The sequence below is a fragment of the Aethalodelphis obliquidens genome, unplaced genomic scaffold (genome assembly GCF_003676395.1).
Source record: "Aethalodelphis obliquidens isolate GAN/ISIS:26980383/991018 unplaced genomic scaffold, ASM367639v1 scaffold11, whole genome shotgun sequence".
NCBI lineage: Eukaryota > Metazoa > Chordata > Mammalia > Artiodactyla > Delphinidae > Aethalodelphis > Aethalodelphis obliquidens.
The window spans coordinates 1,733,904-1,748,220 of NW_020837955.1; the positions used below are offsets into that span (position 1 = coordinate 1,733,904).

The 14,317-nt window shown below is 40.4% G+C and overlaps 1 protein-coding gene across 1 annotated transcript in view; it reads right to left on the bottom strand.

Annotated features, from left to right (window-relative positions):
* Nucleotides 1–11,093, bottom strand: part of TFAM (transcription factor A, mitochondrial) — a 17,061-nt gene extending 5,968 nt beyond the window's left edge. The window contains exons 1-5 of the mRNA XM_027111866.1: nucleotides 10,686–11,093; nucleotides 9,995–10,113; nucleotides 8,646–8,716; nucleotides 8,083–8,232; nucleotides 4,522–4,617 (exon numbers count right to left, since the gene is read on the bottom strand). Of these exons, the coding sequence (XP_026967667.1) occupies nucleotides 4,522–4,617; nucleotides 8,083–8,232; nucleotides 8,646–8,716; nucleotides 9,995–10,113; nucleotides 10,686–10,786 (537 nt within the window). The 5' untranslated portion in view covers nucleotides 10,787–11,093. The remainder of the gene's footprint in view (nucleotides 1–4,521; nucleotides 4,618–8,082; nucleotides 8,233–8,645; nucleotides 8,717–9,994; nucleotides 10,114–10,685) is intronic.
* Nucleotides 11,094–14,317: the final 3,224 nt, after the last annotated feature.

Genomic DNA, 14,317 nt, shown 5'->3' on the forward strand with positions numbered 1-14,317 from the left:
GGCTCAGCGGCCATGGCTCACAGGCCCAGCCGCTCCGCAGCATGTGGGATCCTCCTAGACCGGGGCACGAACCCGTGTCCCCTGCATTGGCAGGTGGACTCTCAACCACTGCGCTACCAAGGAAGCCCCTTTGCCCATTTTTTAATCAGTTTTTTTTTTTTTTGCTGAGTTGTATGAATTCTTTAAATCATTTGCAAATATCTTCTCCCATTTGGTAGGATGACTTTTCATTTTGTTGATGGTTGCTTTTCCTGTGCAGATATTTATCTTTTTGGATTCAGAAACATTAATAATCAAGTATAAACTACATTCTGTCATAGACTAACTTCAAAGACTAAGTGTTTTATTTCCTCTCTGTAGCTTAAAATTTTCTTCTAAAATTTGTGCCAACATGTTTAGGTGTAGTCACAGGAAAAATACAACACCAGTTCTTATTCTACTTAGCTGAACTTAACTATGTGACTTGGAAAAAGTCATATTACCTCCCTTAGGCTTGGTTCTTCATCTATAAAATTAAAGGGATGCAGGGATCCCATAGCGGGAGGAGAGGCAGAGAGGAGAGTGAGTATGCGTCACACAGCTTGTGCTGTTGCTACCAGAGAGCAAAGACTGAAGGGAAAAATGGGTGGGTGGAGAATAAGGGGCAGAGAAGAGACAGAGGGATAGGAGAAGGAGAATGTGAGGGAAAGAGGGATATGGTTTGAAAAGTACCTGTTTAAAGCTAGGAGAATATCATTAGTGATTTTAAGGAGAAGTAGAGTTAAAACAATGAACTTTACTATTCTGACCAGAACTTTGACTGAATTTTATTTTCCTATTAAGAAAAAATGAGGTACCAGATAGTATCCGAGCCTATGTTTTGAATATTTTAAACTTACCTTTATAAACACATTTAGTATATTCAGGGACGGTTACTAAATAACTGTCCTCTTAGCTTTGGAAAGAATTGCTTTAATGCTCTCTTTCATAACATATCTTTTCTTTCATAACATATCTTTTTCATAACATATCTTTTTCCTTGTATTTAATCCATAGGGACTACCCTGGTGACACAGTGGTTAAGAATCCGCCTGCCAATGCAGGAGACACGGGTTTGATCCCTGCTCCGGGAAGATCCCAAATGCCACAGAGCAACTAAGCCCATGCTCCACTACTGAAGCCCGTGCGCCTAGAGCCTGTGCTCACAAGAGAAGTCACTGCAATGAGAAGCCAGCACACTGCAACAAAGAGTAACCCCCACTCGTCACATCTAGAGAAAGCCCGAGTGCAGCAACGAAGACCCAACATAGCCAAAAATAAATAATAAAATAAATAAATTCAAAAAATATATTTAATCCATAAAGTTTCACACTCAATGCACTAAACAATAATTTATGAAGTTGCATGAATAATCTTTCACCTAAAAAAATAAATCATGAAAAAAAAGGGATGGAAAGACATTTACTTCTGTTGCTTCCTAAAATCCCATTAAATGAGCCCTTCCACCATGTGAGGACACAGTGAGAGGTGCCAGCTATGAACCAGAAAAGGGCCCTCACCATGATGGTGCCTTGATCTTGGATTTCCTAACCTCCAGATCTGTAAGCAATAAATTTCTGTGGTTTATTTATTTTTTAAAATTAAACTAAAATTTCTTAAGGCATAAAAACCATATGGACAAAGACAACAGGAGAAGGCAGTACCAACACAGCATTTTGGAAGCTGAAAAGCAGGTGGAGAAATGATACCTAAACCCAAAAAAGTAAAAGGCAAATTGATTTACAATGCAGAATTCTCAAGTAGCTCAGAAATTTGGCAGCACCAGACAGGTATAAAATAGAGGTGAAGGTCAGGCTAAAACATGAGATCGACTGAAAGTCTGTTTAAAAAAGAGGTTAAATCCCCACCATGGGCAGATTCTATGATATTCATCCTCTTAAAAAGGTAAAATAGTTACTCTGTGGATGCCCAGTACAGTTGGGGCAACAGTAACATGCTGAAAACAGGGAGATTAAGTGAAAACGTAAATCCCAGAAAGAAATGCAAAAAAGGCCAAAACAATACAGAAAAGCTAAGAAAACTAAAGGACCAGTTCAGAAGATGCATAAACAAATAATAAGAGTTCCAGAGAGTCAGAACAAAGAAAAAAGAGAAGGGGAGAAAAAAGAAAACAGATCACAGTCAAAAGACCAACAATCAAAACGGCTTTATACTTCTCGAAAGCAATTTAAAAAGCTACCAGAGAAAAGAGCAATATTTTTAAATTTTTCAAAGAACATGATTTCCTAGAATTCTATGTCAAGTCAAACTATCAAACAAATGTAGACAAGCAAGAACTCAAAAAGTTAATCTCCCATGTACTCTTACTGGGCTGGGGGAAATGCTGTAATAGAATCAGTAAACCAAGAAAGACAACAGAAGAAACAAAAGCACCACAAGGGTGATGATGAAGATCCAGGATGTCAGCTATGCATAGAAGGCAACAACCAAACTGGAACAAATCAGAGGTTCTGGATTGAAACTGACAGAATATTTAATGCATCTAAATGTACTCAAAGCTAGTGAATATTGAAGAATTTGGGTGGAATTATGGATAGTACATAAAAAACTAAGCAAATACAAAAACAAGACATGGGGCTTCCTTGGTGGCACAGTGGTTGAGAGTCCGCCTGCCAATGCAGGGGACACGGATTCGTGCCCCGGTCTGGGAAGATCCCACATGCCGCGGAGCGGCTGGGCCCGTGAGCCATGGCTGCTGAGCCTGCGCGTCCGGAGCCTGTGCTCCGCAACGGGAGAGGCCACAACAGTGAGAGGCCCGTGTACCGCCAAAAAAAAAAAAAAGAAAATCAATTTCAGGGAAAGTTTTGCAAGAAAGGAAAAATAATCACAGCAAATGGAACACCTCAGCTATGAATATGGTTTACATTATCATAAAATATTAAGTACTCTATATTGATCTAAACAAAATTATGATAACTATATTGGGGGGTAGGATGATGGAAATGTGAACAGCGGAATAAGAAAGAGTTAAATGTTCATCAAATAGTGAGAGGTAATGCCTAAAATATATATAATGCTTAGAATTTTTTTAAAAAATCAGGAAGTAACAATACAGAACATTATTTAGAGATATGGAGGTAAATACCACAAGAATCGACTAAAACAGAATGTATTAGTCGTAAGGAGTAAGGAATAGATAGAGTAGAGTAAGGAATACAACAGCACGGTAAAACTAGTATCTTTCATAACAAGTCTCATTTTGATTCTTTAAACTATATGGATGTAGTTTTTACATGAATAAAAATGATATAATTGAGTTAATTTTAATTTCCAGGGATAAGGCCCAGCCATGAAGCTTCTGAAGTGATTCCAAGATGCAGTCAGAGTTGAAAACCACTGATTCAGATTCTCAAGCATATAACCTTCTTATACTAATAAGAAGACTATCAATAAATCCAAGGTAAGTTAGTGACTGAGCAAATTCCAACTAAAAAAATAAATAGGCTTGCTTTTTTAGTAATGCAGGGCCATGGAAACTAAATTTAAAATCCCAAGGGGAGGGCTTCCCTGGTGGCGCAGTGGTTGAGAGTCCCCCTGCCGATGCAGGGGACACGGGTTCGTGCCCCGGTCCGGGAAGATCCCACATGCCGCGGAGCGGCTGGGCCCGTGAGCCATGGCCGCTGAGCCTGCGGGTCCGGAGCCTGTGCCCCGCAACGGAAGAGGCCACAACAGTGAGAGGCCCGCGTACCGAAAAAGGAAAAAAAAAAAAAAAATCCCAAGGGGAGTAAATCAGTAAAAGCATATAGCCAGGAAAAAGTACATCACATATATACATTATTTAATCATATGTTCAACAGGATTTGTAAAATGATCTAAGTAACCCAAAGAGGCAGAGTGGCAAAAAACCTTCATCTCAGATTGACAAGAATTAGGAATCTGAACCGACTTCTCTTACCATGGCTTATTATAAAAGGAAAAATACAATTGTCAATTTGGAGCCTCTAAGAAGGAAATAAATGCAACACCAAGCCACAGCAGGAACGACAAGCTTTTTTTTTCCTGCACATTCCTATGACATTCACATGTGTAATACATTCCTGTGGGCAAAACTAAAATTTTATTAAAGGATGTAACATGAAGCCATAGGTTACACTCAAATCCCAGTACAAAATATTACACCTCAACCCTACTTTCCCAGTGACTGTAAAACAGTTAAGAACTGCTGGATAAGAAGTCTCCAGAACTTTAACAACCCTATAAAGCTGAAAATTTTATGTTTTTTGAATTTTAAAAGTTGACTCTCTCTCTCTCTCTCTATATATATAGGCAACTACATATTCAAATTACTTGTATGTGGTAAGAAAAAGGATTCTTCTTTAAAAGAGATACAAGAAAGAGGGCCTTATTTGTATATAGTATTTGTTTATAGTAATTTACCACTTTTCTTCACCATTTGACATGTGGCACCCCTAAAATTTCCTGTCTACGTATTTTAAAAATTAGAATAAACAAAAATTTTAAAAATAAACAGTTCTGTTTTACCTGTGATGTACCATCCTTAGCTTCCTGAAAACGTTCAGCTATAAAAATGTTATAAGCTGAGCGAGGTCTTTTTGGTTTTCCAAGCATCGTTAACTCCTAAGTAATAAAAATGGAAGAGTGAGATAAAGTTTTAACCTCTATGAGACTTAATTTCATCTACAGAAAAACTTTATTCACTACTATGCATTACAGAATGTTCTTTAAAGTGAACATTATGATTCTTATATAAAGTATGTGATTGTTCCCTCTTGGGGTCAGAATTTTTATAGTAATGTTTTGAAAATTCTAATAGATTTTGTGAGTTATGTTTCATACAAAAACATTTCCTTTACATATTATTTTCATGGTCTCCATGAACTGAACAACTGAGCACATATGTACAAAATCTTTTTGTACACCACCATCTCCTTGGCCAAAGCACTACATGTCTCCACCACAACTCAAGAACATTAGAGTATCTGTTTAATAATCTCTCATTTCATTTCCTTCCCTGCATGTCTCTCAACCTTTAACCCTCAACAGATATGTTAATTTCAATTCTTTTTACTATGTATCAAAAGGGGTCGGGGGATGCATTATCTAATGAAAGATATTGCATCATCTTAACTTATTTAGTTGCTGAATTTGACAGTAATTTGTAAAATGATGGAGCTTTTAATGGCAATTTGGTTACAGTCAATAACAAACCCAACTTTCATTCATGAGTAAAAGTAGGGCTTCTCTGATTTACATGTAGAGATCACTTTCTTGGCCCTGAACCTCTCAGTCAGAAAACTAGGCATTTTACAACTTAACTATGCATTTCCCCTTTTGTTTCTAGAGCTACTGCTAGGGATTTCTCTCCTAGGTGCTTCACCTGCAACTTCCTGATTCCCACACTTCTCACCTACTCTCTAACTAGTTGGAACTGGGACTCTAATGGAAAGGAAAATTCCAACAGAGAGAAAGAAAACACTCAGACTTCAGGTTTCCGGTTCCACATGTAAGGAGTTTGGAAGTCACCACTCCATCCTAGCAAGTATAAAGCTGAACAGACTGCAAAATCAACAACTCCTCTTGGATGCACAGAAGAGAGGACACATGGCAAACTGCTGCCCCCAAGATTGAAGAGACAGACAGAGGGGTGAACACAGGGAGTCGAGGCTTACTGAAGCAGAGACTCAGGAATGGAAACCAGTGCCGGGGAGGAAACTGAATTGCAGTTAACAAACTGCTGGAGGCTCCATGCGGACAACTCTGAGAGTTACCCAGTCATAGGAAGACCTCACATTGTGAGGTTTATCCCCAGGAACTTGACCAGATTCCAACAGTAAATATCAAGAAAAATCCCCTCTTGCTTTCAGCAGGATGAGAGGAAAAGGAAACATTTTGAAATGCCTGAGCATTTTATTATTCTTAACAAGGCCTGCCCTCAGGGGAAACTAGTTAATCAGAACCTAACCTGCTGGTATACTATCAGAGCCTAACTGACTTCAATGAAAGGAAATACCTGACTACAGCTTATTCTAGCCATCCTGCACCGCCTACAAAGGGAAGAAAAAACCGAGAAACACTTGTGAACTTCACAGAGCCAAGGCAAAGGCTCATTAAAAGACCAAGACCTAATCACAGGACTGTAGAATGCTTCCCTTGTCCCCATGCCTCACCACATTACTAAGGCCTATATACAGCATTTCTTTTTACCCAGCACATCACGTCCAGCTATCAAGAAAAAATTTCAAGGCATACTAAAAGGCAAAAAACCTAATTTAAAGAGACAAAGCAATCCTCAGAACTAGACATGGCAGGGATGCTGTAATTATCAGACCAGAATTTTAAAACAACTGTGATTAATATGCTAAGGATTCTAGACAGCTTGCAAGAACAGATGGGCATTGTAAGCAGAGATGGAAATCATTAAGAACCAAAAAGAAGTGCTAGAGGGACTTCCCTGGTGGCGCAGTGGTTAAGAATCCACCTGCCAATGCAGGAGACATGGGTTCGATCCCTGGTCTGGGACGTTCCCAAATGCTGCGGAGCAACAAAGCCCGTGAGCCACAACTACTGAGCCTGCGCTCTAGAGCCCGCGTGCCACAACTACTGAAGCCCACGTACCTAGAGCCTGTGCTCTGCAACAAGAGAAGCCACTGCAGCGAGAAGGCCGCGCACCACAACGAAGAGTAGCCCCCACTCGCCGCAACTAGAGAAACCCTGCGCACAGCAACGAAGACCCAACCCAGCCAAAACTAACTAACTAAATAAATAAAATAAGTGCACAATCATTTTTTAAAAAAAAAGAAGTGCCAGAGATAAAAAACACTAACAGAGGGAATTCCCTGGCAGTCCAGTGGTTAGGATTCTGAGCCTCCACTTCAGGGGGCACGGGTTTGATCCCTGGTCAGGGGGCAAGCTGCATGGCGCAGCCAAAAAAAAAAAAAGGATCCTCGAAAACCCAAAAGCAAAGAGAACAAAGACTGAAAAGAAAAGAAAACATAACAGAATATCCAACAACCATGGGACAACTACAATAGGTATAACACACATGTAATGAGAATATGAGGAGAACAGAGAAAGGAACAGAAGAAATATTTGACTAGGAAACCCCTTATATCTGCCCAATCCTCATTTCTGGTCCTCCTCACTCTAAATACTAGTTTGGGTGCATTAAGGAGAAAGGGAGAGCAAAAAAGGGAGAGAAAACCCTAGTTCTCAATCCTCCAAATACCATCCCTATGCGGAGACAGTTATTTCTCACTCTTAGTATCTTTTCTGGCCTCCTTTTACTAATTGGATCAGCAGTCTCAGATTACTATCATTGACATGAAATTGGGTGAGTCCTCAACCCGAGAGCTAGGAGGGCTTAAGACATTAGGGTTAGGGAGAAAGATCCTAGCACCTCACATTAAAGGCTAGAATCTACTTTTCCAGAGAAATAGTTTTAACTCTGATGACCCTTTTCTATTGTATATGTACTGGACCAGCAAGTTCTCCACCTCACACCTAATACTACAGAAAGATGTAGTCTAACTATCAAACAGTGGAATTTATAATGGATTAATACCTTAAGCTGGAAACCACTAATTTTGAAACATGTGGGGTTTTTTTTAATGAGGAAAAACAGGATTTCATCCTAAAGGCACTTCTTATTTGATTAGATACAACAGGCACTTTTTAAAAATTGTTGAGTTAATTCAGTCTATTCAGCAATATTCAAAATAAAATTCACCATTACCTATAGAACAATTCAAATCAGTAGGTTATTCTAGACAAGACCCAGAAGCAAGATTCTTGCTATTCCTGATTTGGCTGTTTCACAACTCTGTTCCTACAGCTTTCATGCCAGTCTTAACTATATATCTTAAATTCAGATGCATCCAGAAGTAGCAAAAAGGGTTTCCAAAACAGACTCAAAGGCAAGTGGTCCTAGTGGCAGAAGGGAACAATCCTATTTTTTCCTAACTAGAGTACACTTGATGACATTCTACCATGTCATCAAAATAAGACAAAAACACCTATACTCATAGATATATAGATATATATTTGTTATTTGCCAAAGGAAAAGAATATTACAATGATACTCACTCTCTTTTTTATTAACGCTTTCTTTTTTAAACGTTTCTGCATGATTTCTTTTTCCAAAGATACCAGCTGACTTGGAGTTAGTTGTTCTTTAATTCTGTTTATCTCTTCTTTGTATGCCTGCCAGTCTGTCCTGTAAGCATCTTCGTACATCTATAAATAGAAAACTCATATAAGAAGTCAATAAACTGTTGTTGACTAATTAAACATAGCACACCTGTCAGAGAAAGACAACTGCATGACTTCAGGTAAAGACAGACTGAACCACCAAGTGAAAAATGTGCTCTTGGATCACATTTATAAGTCTTGTATTTTTCATATACATGATTACTGAGGTGAAAGTCCAGTAATTAGCCTTCAACTTCAAATTGCTGCCAACCCTTCATCGCCACTCCCATACATCCATATTCTCATCATTTATGTGGATCAGAACATATGAAGTTCCTTTGTAGATAACTGATGTTAAAAAAAAAAAAATTCTGGGTCATCTGGTTCCTTAAAGGACATGACAATTGTTCTTAACTACAGAATAACTGGTCAGCAATGTTGAAAACTTATATGCTTACCTTTTTCTCTGCATCAGGAAGTTCCCTCCATAGCTCAGCGATTTTTTTAATTAGTTCTGAATTTTTCGCATCTATGAAATGAAATAAAGTAAAAATTGATGTCACAATTTTATGTCTCAGGATCAATTTCTAAAGACTTCCAGGGAAGCATAATCCATTAGCTCTAAAATTAAGTATTTTTACAGATACCTCTATACCACACAACTTAATACAATGATTTAGCTTTTTTCTAACCAACTAATTTAAATATGATAAATAATTTAATATTTTCTAACATTGTTAAAGTCTGTTATCCAATAATTAGGGATTATCACTTACCACCAAAATGGTCTTCAGAAATTGACTACTAGTTTAAGTCATTGCATAATCAGTGTCTATAAGCTTTTTACTTCACATTTCAATCAAAACATTTTTCTTTTTTTTCAAGTCTTTCAGGAATTATCAAGTTCATTAAACCTGACTAAACAACAAAATATAGTCTTGATTCATGTAACACTACCTTGTATATCAATTACAGAAATACCATTTGCAAACAAACTAAATTATACTAAAACCAATTCATTATTCCCCATTGCCTTCCTCATCTTAACTGGAATGACAGGGTAAAAATGATTTAACAAACCACTTGTTAGTTTCAACTCCTACATTTTAAAAGATGTGAGTACTGAGGCATGTCTCTTAAACCAGTTCTTTATAAGGTAAGACTATTAACAGCTCATTTGATTTTCACAAGTGCCCTGTGATGTACTGCATGTGAAAAGGCTTTAGAAATCATAAGCAAAGGTCAGCAATTACTAATTTAGTCATTATCTTTACACTGTAACCTAAATAAAGACCCACACCCTTTCTAGGGAGTCAACAAACCTCCTAACTGGAAATCTTTCAGGAACTCAAGAACTGACTTTCAGTGAAAAAGCTCCTGAAATTAACAGTAATTTGTGTAGAGCTTTAAAGTTTACATAACATGTCCACATAAGTTATTTCATTGCAACTTTATAAATAATTCCCAGTGGCAGAAGCAGGAGCTAAGCAAAAGGTAAAATGATTCATCAATGGTCCTCTGGGCCAATGGCAAAAAAGCCCAAAATTCAGCTTTTTCATCCTCTTCCCTGGGTGCTTTCCACTCTGCATGCTATTTTAAAAATAACTTTCACTAGTTCTCAATTACATTTAAAGCATTTTTATTTGGTAAAAAATATGTTATACCTCCTATTTTACAGAACATCAAACAGAATGGTTATGTTTCTGCATTCACTGGATGCTTTGGTAGAGAAAATCAAGTTTCCAATTTAACTGCTTAGTGGCCTCTTTATTACATCAAAGAAGAGTATATAGCCCAAACTCCTCACCTGGGTTCTGAGCTTTAAATATGGGTAGCTGTTCCTTAGAAAATCGAACGTATGAAGTCATAGGTTTCTTTGGATAACCAATGAAGTTAGATGAAAACCATCTTCGTACATTCGCAAAACTACATACAAATAAAAAGAAAATAACCATTGTTAAGCATTTAAGTGCCCATATTCGTAAGGATCTGAACACAGATGCCAAACAAGATGTCATCAAGATGCTATATATCTGACACCTTCGACAAGAAATATAATGACATTTAAAATCCTGTCCTATCCAGAGGCAAAAGCTTGCAAAACTTAAATCTCAAAGTCCTTACCTCCTAGGAAGGTAAGACAGTGGAGGAAAGCGTGTACACTCCAGCTCCTGGGCCCCGCCTCCTTAACGCCTAGATGAAGGCAGGAGACTCTTGGAGCGACTTCATAGGGGACGCCGAACCGGGTGCTCCAAGGTTAGACAATAAAAAGGGGCGGGGAGGAGGGGAAAGGTAGCCAGAAGCAAGGCACGGGGTACTGATGCAGTAAGGCCTGGTCTCAAAGCCACCATCCCCATGGCAAGGTCGAGGTCTGAATCACAGGGCCAACTCGGCCCTGACTTTTTAGGAGTGGCAGAAAACGGAGAAAAGCGTCTACATTCCAACCCCAGGGGGTCCTGAGCCCTGCCGCCTCCGGAGGCGCAGGCGAGCAGTCCTACCTGAGAGGAGAGCGCAGTCGACTGCCACATCCCGCGCAGAGGTCCGCTCCTGACTTTCCCAGAGCACTCAGCACGCCCCACACGCCCCGGAGAAGCGCCATTGCATCCGCAGACGAAGCACTGACCAGGCCCCAGTCTCGTACAGCGCCCGGGCACAATAAAACAACTCCAACAAGGACGACTTAAACCCGCGAGCTAACCCCGAAACTTGCTATCAGGCCCGCCACTCGCAAGGCACTATGGGACGTCGGTTAACATCCGGTTTAGATGGGGGCGGGGCAAGGAAGAAGGCGCGGGTGCCGTAGTGGGTTCCTTGGTGGGCGGGACTACGAAGAAGTAGGAGGAACTCGGGGGCGGAGAAGGGAAACGGCCGCACGGCTCAGCAGTTCCTCGAGGGGACGCTGCTGAGCCGCCTCTACCCCCATCCGCAGCCCGCCCTCCGCAGCCAGCTCAGCCGCTGGCCCGGGAGGCTGATGGAGGCACGGCGGCGGTGGCCTCACCCGGACACTGTACTTGGCTGGCCTGTGACGACGGAAAGGACTAGTACGTAACAGACAATTTTACCACAGTGTAGCTGTGCCGCCCACGCTTCTTTGAGGTCAGGTTGCTGGGTGCTACGCGCCCAGCAGAGTCCCTCAGTTCAAGCAGGAGGTGGAGCTCAGAGTCCAAAATTACTGCCGAGGAGGGGGGTGGGGCATGGTTGCAAACCTTAAAATGCAGATTCCCAGGCCTTGCAGCAGAGCCAGATTCAGTATGTCTGTGTGGGTCCCAGGTTCCTCAAGGTTTAACAAGTTCTAATGCCAGTGGTAATGGGACCACATTAAAGCAATACCGATCCGGACCATCACCCCATCCACTGTCCACTGTCACTACCGCTGTCGCAGTCTTCAAGCTTGACATCCAACCCCTGCTTAATTTGTGGGGAGGAGACTTTGGCTAGTTAGTTGTCCGGAGACTAGAGTTCTAGCTTCAGCATTAACGTCTTGATCCGGGAATGTCGCATCCCCTCTCTAGGATTTAATTCCCCCACTGCAGCTGAGGACGCTGGACTACGTCAGCGTTTTCCCACCCAAAGCCCTGAGAACGTGTGACACGTATGCCTTGAGATTTTTTTCTTTTTTTTATACATTTATTTTATTTATTTACTTTTGGCTGTGTTGGGTCTTCTTTGCTGCATGTGGGCTTTCTCTAGTGGTGAGCGGGGGTTACTCTTCGTTGCGGTGCGCGTGCTTCTCATTGCGGTGGCTTCTCGTTGCGAAGCACAGGCCCTAGAGCGCGTGGGCTTCAGTAGTTGTGGCACGCGGGCTCAGTGGTTGTGGCTCATGGCCTCTGGAGAGCAGGCTCAGTAGTTGTGACTCACGGGCTTAGTTGCTCCACGGCATGTGGGATCTTCCTGGACCAGGGCTCGAACCTGTGTCCCCTGAATTGGCAGGCGGATTCTTAACCACTGTGCCACCAGGGAAGTCCTGCCTTGAGATATTGATAGATGTGCTGTACAACCATTTTCCATGTGGACAATTGCATGAAGAAGATTGGGAAGACCTAAACTAAAGCTATGGAAGGGTCCTTCTACTCTCACGTTCCATTTATTTCAAAGATAGCCACCTCCTGAAACAGCCTTTCTCTGTTGGATAGCTTTGTTAGAAAATTCTTACCAGTGTAATATTGAGCTGAGAATCTGTAGCTTTGAAACATTGATCCTTCGGTGCCATAGAAAATTAAGCCCACTTCTTCTTTTAAGTGGTAAGCAACTATCACCACTTCCTTTTCACAGATTCTCAGGATTGAAAGGGACCTTCCAGGTCATCTGTTCAAACCTCTCACCCTGTCATGGAAGAAACAGGGCTGGGTTTTACTGTTTGTTTTTTTCTGAGTACATACTATGTACAAGGCCCCAAACAAATATAGACACAGCATTCTCCCCACCTGCAGTGAAAACTAGTGGCAGAGGCAAAGAAAGGAAGAGTTGCAGTACAGTGTCAAGATAGAGGTAAGTATAGGCTAGAATTCCTTATAATTACATTTTAGCTAATTTCTGAAATAATTTTTCTTTATATTTTTCTAGAGTGTTTTTATTCTTTCAAATGTTTGATATAAAGTTAAACTTCTTTTGGACATTTAAAAAGCTTTTTGTTGTTTTAAAGTGTCATTTTCATAAATCTTGCTATAAAGTTCTCATAAAACTGATCTATAACATTTCTATTTTCATCAGATTCCAATATTCTTTAAAACTCATATACATTGCAGTGATAATTTTATTCCAAACTCAGCATTTACACAGAAAATATAATTCTACCTACTTACTCACACTGTCTTTGAACAAAAAGGCATATGGCTTCATGTATATTTACTTTATAAAACTTGAAGACTTTTCCAGGGTTCTATCCCTTTATTTTGTTTTAAAATTTCATCTGCTCCCAGTGTTTCAGTCCCAACTGACTTCAACTATCAGTTACATCCTCATGGTTCCCTGTTTCATACTGAATCCAGACCTCTCCTTTTACTCTCACATCTATTGGGTTGGCCAAACAGCTTGTTCGAGGTTTTTCGTAGCCGTAAAATCTTACAGCAAACCCGAACGAACTTTTTGGGCAACCCCAATATATAGCCACTGGCATCTTTACCATCATGTTTCACAGATACCTCAGTTTTCCCTGAACAGAATTCACTATCTTTCCCCTATCTTGAACTCCTTCTCTTGGTAAGAGGCACCAGTATCCCATTGGAATCATGGAAGCCAATAACTTGATAAACTATTATATAATCTCCCTCATTCACACTCCTCACCCATCAACCAACTAATGATAAGTATTGCTGATTCTATTTCATTAGCCCCTCTAGTAAGTATTTCCTCCTCTTCCATCACATTGCTATAGCTTTTGATCAGGCCAGTAGTGTGTTGGTAAATCAGCTCTCCGAAAAGAGAACCCTAATTTGTAGTTTTTGCTGAGATCTATGGTGTAAATAAATACTCGCATGGCTGATTTCAAACCACCAACTGAATGTCACTGAACCTGAAGTTGGGAAGAGATATATATAATTGGCTTTTTAAGCCAGTACCAGTCAGCTCCTGTATGCCACTGGTTCACAACGGCTCTGCTATCTTTTCCCAAAATCTTACAGTAGTTTTCCTACTTTCTTTCTTTCTTTCTTTCTTTGGCTGCGTTGTGCAGCCTGTGGGATCTTAGTTCCCGGACCAAGGATTGAACCCATGGCTCCTGCAGTGGAAGCACGGACTCTTAACCAGTGGACTGCCAGGGAAGTCCCCAGTTTGCCTACTTTCAGTCTTACTTCCCTCCAAACCATATTTCACACTGTCACCAGGTCAGTCCTTCTAAAAGGCAAATCTCATTCATTCATTTGTTCATGAAGTATGAATGGAGCAGCAACTCTGTGCCAGGCAGGCAATGATCACATTTCTGTACTTGAAACCTTCAATGGCTCATGATTACCCACAGAATCAAGTTTAAATTCTCATATATGGCATGCAAGTCCTCCATGAACTGGCCTTTCTCCTCCCTCTAAAGCTTCATTCCTCCCTTCAACTTTGCTTGAAATAGTTTATTATTTACATATCTATTTCTTGTCTGTTAATAAATACATCAAAGCACTTCAATTTGGCTCTGAGTTTA